Below are 9964 nucleotides of genomic sequence, written 5' to 3'. Positions count from 1 at the left end.
TGGGAATAAGGTTGAGAATACAATTATACAAGCCAATTTGAAAAGAGAAACATATCCTTTCAAATTAAATGACTAACAGCCCTCTGAATGATATGCAGAACCAAATAAGCACAAACTGTTCAAACTGATCGCTTGTCAGGGTTGTTGTTTTTCTTTTCTTTCTTACTGCTGGTAGCTTTCCACACAATGGATGCCGTTGCAATCATCAGCAGCACAATTAAAGTAATTATTCAGCAGTGTGTGTGTTCATTGTTCAGGGATCAAAGGTTTGCGTGATCAGTAGTTGTCCTTACATTTTCCAGAATTAGCTTCACATTAGTTAAAAACCGAGGATTGATTTCCCCTCGACAGCAGCAGAAATCCAGCTGGACTCGGACTCGCTTCTACAAAGAATCGCTTTTTTTTTCTTCTTTTATTACATTATTATTATAAATCTGCAATCAGGACCACCAGAAGCTGACAGAGAAGCTGAGTTCTAACGCTCGGACATAATGCCAGTGCTGGACGGGGATGAACAGCACGTCGCCAGGCTTTAGCACACATTCAAGATACGGAGCCTTGGCAAACTGAGGGAAGCGCTCAGCGTCTGGATTCTCCACCTCCACCTGCAGAGAAGGCGTCAGAAATTGAGTAAATAAATAAATTGCATATATTCTGCAAGTTCACCGCACGTTATCTCCGTGGACTGTCAATCCCACCTGACTGGTATTGTGGAGCAGCTGTGATTGATGAGGGTACAGCTTGTCTGTGTCCTCCGGGGAATATAGGCGAATGTATTTGCTTCCAACCACCTAATGTACACACAGAGGCCGTAAACAATCTGCGGCCGCGTCACAGATCTTTAGACATCAACTCCGTTTCTTGGCGTCGTCGTCGTCACCTGGGCCAGGAAGTTCTGTTGGGGGTCTTGGTGGAGAGGAGAGACGGTGCCTCCGGGCCCAAACCAAGCGTTTACAGTAATATCTTCTTCGTCTCCCTCACCCAGGCAGCAATAATCGGGCAGGCGGATGTCTTCTTTCAGCTCCGGTATCTAACGAAACATTAAAAAACCCCAAAAGAACAGTAATTTGGTAATTAGGACGAATTTCACTCACTAAATGTTCTTCTTTTTTTTCCTTTTTCTTTTTTAAACTGGGGCATTTGCCGACATTCCTGCAAGTTAAATTAATGACTAATTATCGTTCTTTTTACTCGGTTAGGCTGTGATTAAAAATACATGGCTTTAGGGAAGGCAGTTATTTACTCAGCGTGCCCACTGTTTGTGTCCACACAGCTGGAAGGACTGTCATGAAACCTGCTGCAGGTTTTTCTGAATAATCAGTGGAGGAAAAAAAATGGATACTTTTTAACTTCGATGATCCCAGGCATTTCATCCACGCTAATCATTTTTGCTTTCACCACCTCTGGCGCTCCGTCCCATTCTCAGCTCAGTATTCTGCCAAATATCTTGTGTGGGTTTTTTTTCTCTCTCTCAGATTTGACATACAAACAAACACGTATTTAAAGAAGTGCTGATACAGTTTAGAGGACAAAGGTCAAAGGTTCCACTCTGGAAGGTCACGTGTGCTACTTGAAAAGCCAATAGCGCTGAACGCTTTGAGGTAATTCAGTTCATGAAGGGTCTAAGCAGGTTCCAGGGACATAGGTTAATCTGACTTCATGTTCCTGAACTTGTATGTAAGAAATTGTATTGAATCATTTTATATTGTTTTACAAAGAATTAAATCAATCAAATTTTAAGAAAAGTACAAAACAAATATTTTTTTTTTCTCTGAATGCTTTGGCTTATATATGACAATTAAAATACAGTATTTTAATTTGTTACATTTTTTTCACTTTTGTACTGGAAAGCATGAGCATCATAATTAAACTTTTTTGTTTCTATATGTTAAGAGTGTAAAAAAACCAAAAAACAAGTGGACAAAATGTATTTTTAAATGATGTTCTGATGCTGAAACTGAAGAACAACCAGCATGGTTGTAGACTTTACGTCATTTACTTATGATCTTTTAGTTGCATATATTTTTTATACCTCCATCGTCATTGTTCACTGAATGTGGAGAAACCTTCCAGCACTCATCACCTCTGCTGAATCCTCATTTCACTTTATCCCCAGCAACTCATTCTTAAACCATCCAGTTTGTCCAACATGCCATTAAATTGTGAGAAAATAAGCATGCATTATGAAAACCTAGCATGATCGGCAGCCTCTCAATCTGCATCGTTCACAACTATCAAACTGTGCAAAACACCAAACTTTTCATCCTGACAAGGTGCCCTTTTTGGAAAGTTCACTCCAGACAACACGCTGACGTCTGCGGTGAAATTAGGGCGGAAAAGTCAATATTGTCCAAAGCGATGTGGTGTGAGGATGACAGCCAGAAAAGAAACAATCTCATTCGTCAAAGTGCTGAAAATGTCATCGGAATGCTAAATTGCTGAACTGACAAAATTAATAGATTGCCACTTTTTCTTAAACACGCTGTGGGAGTGAGCTGCTGAACTGTACCTGTTCAAAGAGCTGATGCTGGGCCAGATAGCCTGAAGCTTTTCCTTCATCCTGGGTAATAAATCAAAATATTGGGTGAAAATTCACACAAGTGGACGATCCTTCATCCGCACTGTGTATTTAATATATGCCAGGGATGCACTCACTTCATTTAAAATGTATTTATCAATGAATTCATTGACTGTGAGCAGGGTTTGGGACCAGTCTTCGTCCGTGTATCTGGATCCCACCTCAACAGGAACGGTCCGACAGCCCGCCACAGACCTCAGGTACTCGATGCTGTGCAGGAGTGAGACAAACACTGGTCTTTCTAAAAATCCACGCACAAATCTGCATCTCAAACATTCAACTATCACTGAAAGGTTCACCGTTATTTATAACAGACGAAAAAGAAGTTCAGATTTCAGTTTACGTGCATGTGGAAACGTTTCTTTTGTATTGTATTAATTGCGTATTTGAGCACTGATCTAAAATAAGCCACGTATGCACTTTTGAATGCGAATGAGCGGCCAGAAGCAGTTTGACGGATGTTGGAGTGAACAATCAGCTGTCAGGAGGCGGCAGTGCGAGGGAGGACAGTGAAGGATATTCTTAAATTTTAAAGGAAGTTTTATCAGACTGGTGTCAGGTTCAAGAGTCGGCAATCAGAGAGGAAGTGATCAGTAAACCGACATGCATTGGTTTTTTTTGGGGGGGGTGGGGGAGGTTTAAAAATCATCACAGTGATGGAGGTTTTCTGGCCTCTCAGCCAGACGAGAACACTCTGCTCTCATCACAAGTGTAAATCAGACTGATTACAGTGCGACATAAGCCGGATTCTGTTTTGCAACACACTGACTGGTTTTCTAATTTACTTTAAGCTTCTGAAACAGAAATTCCCACCAAAGAAGAAAGTCACTATCAAGTGATTTTGATGAACAAGTGAAGGAAGACATACATTAAAAGAGTAAAAAGGAATCCAAACCTCCAGGGGTGTTGGTGGAGGGCAGGCCAGTGGTCGATGACTCCTTCTAAAATCACCGGTTTGAGGGGGAGAAGATAATCTGTGTTGAAGCTTTCTAAAGATGGACACTTGATCCTGGGAATGGCCGACTCCTCTCTGACCACAGGAGGGTGAGAGCCAGCCATCTTTATTCTCTGTTAACGAAATTCAAAGCAAAATAAGAGGATATATTTCATTATTACCACTAATCCTTTTAAATATGTATTGACTTTTATTTTAATCTTCATGCCCTTTTTTTTTTTTTTTTTTTTTTTAAAGAGTGAAATAAATAAATAATTAAATATCTCCGATGCAGCCTTCAGATGAGAACGTTCTAGATCAATTAGTGAATTACTGGATACGGATTATGAAAGTTACTTGTAATCAAAATTCTTTCTAAAATAAATATCAACATTTTAGAGTGATGGTTGCCTTAACGAGAGAATATATAGAAGAATTGTTTTAATCCGGGTAAAAGTAATGAGCGATTCTGCAACCGGACTGACATTTCAGTGACCCGATAACCAAGAAAATAAATGGCACACTGAGGGAAGTCCTTGTGCTTTGGCTTCACAGTCTCAGTTTTGTTGCGTTTCAAACTGATCTGATAGAGATTCTGTTGCACTGCATCTTCTGTGACATCTGATGGAGTGAAAAATAACGGAGGGCAACATACTTCCCAAAAGCTTATCTTGGCATGTCTTCATTCAATATGGTTTGTTGTGAGCTTCCAATCTTGGACTCTAATCTAAAATGACATCCTTTGCCTCCACAGAAAAAAAAAACTACTCGTGCCTAGTTTCCTATAAATAAAATAATACGGTCACAAACTCACACAGAATGTGCATTTCATACAAAAATAGAGCAGACCTTGATCTCGTGTTCATTTTCATCCTCTTCTCTGGAAGATTTCCGTATTTCACTCTGCAGAAGCCGAACAATAGTGTGAAGTATGTTGTCCATGATGGCTGCACCCATGAGTAACCCCATGTCACAAGTCCTGACAGCCTGCAGAATCTCATCTTCTGATGGATTTTCACGGCACAGCGCAGCCACTTTGAACAGGCAGCCGTAGGAGTAAACACGTCTCCATTCCTTGTCCACGTGGCGCCACGTTCCCGTGTTCAGTCTCTCCCATGAAATATCCAGGATGATCTGAGCGTTCAGCACACGGCTGGAGCGTTCTGCCTCATTGTACAGCAGCCGCCGTGAGCGCTTCAGCATTTCCACCACACTTGACTCCACTTTGTCGCTGAACTGCAGCGCGAACTGGCCTTCATTAGCAGGCAGAACAGCAGAAATCGTTGACCACAGCGATGCCATCAACAAGAAGGTATTTATTTAAACTGTGGGATGACAACAGAGGTTAGTCAGTGCTATACTTATTCAGGCTAAACTCCTGTCGATAAAAGGTTTATAATTTTAAGATGAATTTACATATTTAGAGACAGAAAGGATTGTAATTTAAACACTTGTTCCAAGGCTCAGCTGGACCCACCAATGTAGCAATCCGCTGAAACTACCCACCTTCCTCTCACACACAGTCTATTACACGTGTTTGCTCCATCACTGACAGTCTTTTTGCCGCACTGAAACAGATGTATACACCCAATTTCCAAATTGGCATCCACTGGGCGCAGGTGAGGGCGTCCCGAGCCAGAACCGCGGACATGACACATGCACAATGACGACACTTTGGTGGTGTGCATTTTGAGATCCGCCAGCTCTGCCTCCGTGTGACTCCATCTATGGAGTGGATGCCAAAAGCAAGAGGCAGCCAGCTCGGAGCACCTGATTCATTCGAGTACAACAAGCAGAGCCGTATAAACTCGCATGAAACAGAACTGAGCTGAATGGTTGCTTCTAAAAAGCTGCATAGCCTAGGGCAGTGATTCACAATAACATTAGTGTAAAATGTATTGTTCATTTTAAACATCTTTAAAAATGACTAATCAAAAGTCTTAAAATATTGTAGGGATATGGGTGGCTTGAACGTGAACATCCTGTCTCCAATACAGACAAAGATAAGCTCACAAAGTAAGCAGCAGGAGGAATAAATGGCATCATGCCAGACAAAAGAGAGATGAATCAGTCAAAAGGGAGAAAAGGAGTGAACCAAGAGAGTTACATAAAAGATGGTTTAATTGAAGCAATGGACAAAATTAGAGTTGAATGCATCTCCTATGGTGAAAAACTGCTCAATGGCGGAAAAACTGGTGACTGAAGCAGTCCATCTAACGCCCCGAGATGGTGTGTAAACCCAAAGACTTTGTCTGAGAGAAAAGAATCTCATCTTTACAGCTCATAACAAAGACACTGAATTTCACATACAGTGTCTAATGAGGTTGTTTAAACTTTTTTTTGTAATTGCACAGGCTGTGTTGGGGATGAAACAGTCTAGGTTTGCAATGGTAAAATCAGTTTTCGTCAGGAAGAAAAAGGTTGTGAATCACTGACCTAGGTTGTGTTGTGACCCGGAAGTGACCTCCAGTATCGTTCATAAAACCCATTGATGCATTGATATATGTGGAAGCTTAAACTCCAGTTATTCTGGGTGTTTGGAGGATTTCAATATGAAAGTTATCACAACAAGGTAAAAATAGTTTTTCCACTTTTCCACAACTGCATTAGTGTAAGGGAGGGTGATGTGTTTTGTTTGATCGTTTTTCAAGTACTTTCAGAGCACAAACTAAGAAAATTAACGATATATACAATCATCGAATGCAGTATCATGATGTTATTGCTAAAAAAAGAAACATTATCGAGTCATTTAACATTAGAACAAACATAAACATGACGCACATTCATTCAAAGCAGCGTTTAAACTGCAATTTGACGAAACGCTGCAAGCCGGACATGTATATTTAGCCGTCAGAACTGTATCTGCCTGCTATTGTCCCATTTACAACGTTATTCAGTCAAATGACGATTCATTTTAAAGATTTCGAGATGCTGCAAACAACCAAAACAAACCTGCTGCCGGGTGGGATAGGAAAGAGCACCGTGCGGAAACACAAGGAGGCGAAACATTGGTTCCACATCGTGTTCAACATTTTTTAAGGCAGCATGAAAAAAAAAAATCCCTGACCGATTTTGTAACATTTCTAGAAAAGGCAACATTCGAGTTTTTATTCAACCCCACCTCCCTTATACAGCATCAACTTTAATTTGCATTCACTTTGCGGTCCAGTAGAGGGAGGTAACATCTGCACAGGCTGGCTCCAATCTGTGAAATTGTCTGAGAGCCATACTCTCTCTCTCTCTCTCTCTCTCTCTCTCTCTCTCTCTCTCTCTCTCTCTCTCTCTCTCTCTCTCTCTCTCTCTCTCTCCCTCTCTCTCTCTCTCTCTCTTTCACACACACACACACACACGCACACACACACCTGCTTGTCATACTGTGGGTTGTCAGTTTTTCTTACTATGCATACACTCTCCTCCTACACTGGACTCCTACACAGTTGCTTGTGCCCACTGCCTTTAAAAAAACAAACCAAAAAACCTGTTACTCTCTCATCTGAGCTCTACTTTATTAGATTATCAACCAACCGTGGCAAGGTTCAGGGGCTTAAGACTAAAAACATAAAAACAAAACATGGTAACAGCACAGCATCTCTCCTATATGATGTATGTATGCAATATTGTATAACTCCTCTTGTAAATATTGTCTGTTGTGTTTTTTGTTAGTTTCATTCTGCTATGCTTCACTGCTTAGCCCTGTGTATATTGATATTTTATTTGACTTTAATTTTTATTCTGTCCTACTGATGATTTAACTTTTAGTTTTTCTGGGGAGTAACCCGACATAAAATTTCCCTTTGGGTTTAATAAAGAAAGCACACCCAAGACTCAACACTTTAAAATGCTCTTTTTTGTACCATGTCATGTTACTGACTGTTTTATGGAAATAGCCATTGGGAATTGCAAACCACTGCTTCACATTTTATTTGCGTTATATACATTGCCCCAGCCTTTTCGTAAATTAGGTTTTTCTGCTATTATAAATTGTAACCAGTATCAATTTTAGACTCAGGAATATTCCATGATGACTCTTTGGGACTGCTCTTGCAAAGCTAGAAAATAACTGGGGTTGACTTCCATTTGAAATTTTTCAATGTTTCATATTAATTTGCATTGTTTCTTTCTTTTTTTTGAGGGGGGAGGTGGCCTGAGCAAACATGATAGGAAACCTTCAACCTTCTAGAATCTATAAACACACAGCACTATTATCAAATGTCAAACACTCCATGAAATTCAAATAATCTCAGTGCAAACTGCAGAGCTGCTCCTGTATGTAAAGCAGATGGAAACAAGAGTGAGACAGTCAGCCTTTTCCTCGAATCACAAGGGATTTAAAAATGTTTCAGGCATTTCTGCTCATTCTCAAAGTACAAACAACAGAATCCTCGTGACTTGATCTATTCACTTACTGGCCCAGAGGTGAGGAATTACTGTGAGGACCAGTAATACAGTGTAATTCATGTATTTTTTTTCTTTAAACCTTCTGCCATCACTTTTAGAAAAAAAGATTGCGTGCAAAGAAATAGGAATTTCAAATACAAGGCAAAATATAAAGAAAGACAGAGCTTGTTTGTCTTAATACCCTTGGTGTCACACATACGGCAAAGTGCAAAAATGAGAGAAATGGTTAGTAGTGTTTTCCTATAAAATTAGCTGCTGTTTCTCGTTGATATATTTTTCATTGTTTCGATGAGAGACAGCACTGAGACCTGAGCTGATACCTCAGTAATGCTGCAGTGAAGGCAGCATTATCAACAAAGCCATACTCTGACAGTAAACGTGTCATTTTATGCACACTGAAGGCTGCAAAATGCCACAAATCTTTTGACATTTCAGTGTTAAAATAATAGTATTGTTCAAATAGGTTGACATTACTTTAAGATTTATTAAAAATATTCAACTTGAAAGATGTTGCACTGTAACACAGAAAACCATTTGAACTCATTCATAGTTTTGTATCTGAAGGTCATTATGCGGTCATTTTACTGGTTTGGTTTACTCGAGGCCAAATGGTTTTGCTTGTGTATGAGTTTGACACCCCTCAGCGCCACAAAAATAACCTTGTGTGTTGCATTAAAAATTGCGAGTAAACTATCTGTCAAGAGCGCATTGGCGCTTACAGGTCACTGTGCCTGTAATGTAAACTATAAGATACAGATACTCTGTGATTTATGATTTTTAATCATGTTTAGAATTTATTGATGCAATGTGATTAATCAATACAGCAAGGCTACTTATATTTCAGAGCCATAGATCCTAACTTGCCCAGAACTCAGTCAGATACACGATCAATGAGTCAGGCAGACTGGACTACCATAATCAACCAAACAAACCCCTTATTCGGGGGGGGGGGGGGTTGGTGGTCGGTGGTTGGTGAGAGAGAGAGAGAGAGAGAGAGAGAGAGATTGTTATTGTATGGGATTTTGAGTGAGACCAACCTCCCGTCATGTTTGTGTATGTCTACTTGTGTGAGTAGTGAGGGTGGTCCCAGCAGGAGAGGCTGATGTATTATTCACATGTGTCTGACTCTGTGGTTGTAAGACAGTGTAGGACCATGCTGAAGGTCACGGGTCCCTGTGCTCGGAGGACTGACTCGGAGAGCTCCATCGGTGGGTGTCAGTGACCTCCCCACTGCTCGCGTGAAAAGAGAATTGTGATTGCACTCTGATGCTCCAATCTGCTGTCAGTCAGGAAGTATTTCAGCTCAAAATTATTAAATATTGTGATTCTTTATATATATATATATATATATATATATATATATATATATATATATATATATATATATATATATATATAAAAAAAAATTTCCCCCAGCATTCTGAATGTAATGATGATGTCATCACCAAGGTTGTGAAAAAGCCCAATAACAAGCCCCTCATTGCAATCAGGTGTGTTGCGACTAGGAGAGCGGTAAAACATGTAGGACAGGAGCCTTCAAGGACAGAGGTTAGACACCCCTGGTATAGACAGAAAGCAAAGTTGGATTGCTATTACGGTGACTGTCAACTATAAAACTAGTAAGTCCCAGGAGAATATAGACTGGGAGTTATGACACTCTGGAGGCCGCCATTGTTGTCATTGTCCATTTACTCGCACATGTGCAGAAGCATTAATTACTACAGCCGTGGTGCGCATGCACACTTACACAATTTCCATGGAGCCAGCTCATTTTTGAATATTTCCACCTCGGCAGCTGTTTTCAAATAGTTTCCAGTGGCTCTGAGCACTGCTATTGTGTAAACGGAACCCTAAAATGCAAAAAAAGAAAACTTTGTTTTCACTTGGAAATGTTGTCATCTGAACAAAGCCTAAGTTGGTCTTAAGTGTGAAAGTGACTGTAGTTGTTCTGTGATGGGCTGGTAAACTTTGTGTAAAATACCTTTTTGCTAACGTCAGCTAGGGGTGGCTCCCTCTTTGACATTAAGTTGGACACAGTAGTTATTGAATATAGA

The 9964-nt window shown here is 40.2% G+C and overlaps 1 protein-coding gene across 1 annotated transcript; it reads right to left on the bottom strand.

The window, feature by feature from the left end:
* Positions 1-440: 440 nt before the first annotated feature.
* On the bottom strand, positions 441-4866 carry kdm8 (lysine (K)-specific demethylase 8; the record flags this gene model as incomplete). The annotated part of the gene is made up of 7 exons (XM_080512030.1): positions 4362-4866; positions 3474-3646; positions 2656-2788; positions 2510-2560; positions 881-1030; positions 699-791; positions 441-605 (listed from the first exon to the last, which is right to left on the bottom strand). Exons 1-7 carry the CDS (start codon positions 4812-4814, stop codon positions 441-443), a joined length of 1218 nt encoding a protein of 405 aa, XP_080368156.1. The 5' UTR covers positions 4815-4866.
* Positions 4867-9964: the final 5098 nt, after the last annotated feature.

The sequence above is a fragment of the Blennius ocellaris genome (assembly GCF_963422515.1).
Source record: "Blennius ocellaris genome assembly, chromosome: 16".
NCBI classification, from domain to species: Eukaryota; Metazoa; Chordata; class Actinopteri; order Blenniiformes; family Blenniidae; genus Blennius; species Blennius ocellaris.
This window is presented reverse-complemented; position numbering and strand designations above follow the sequence as displayed.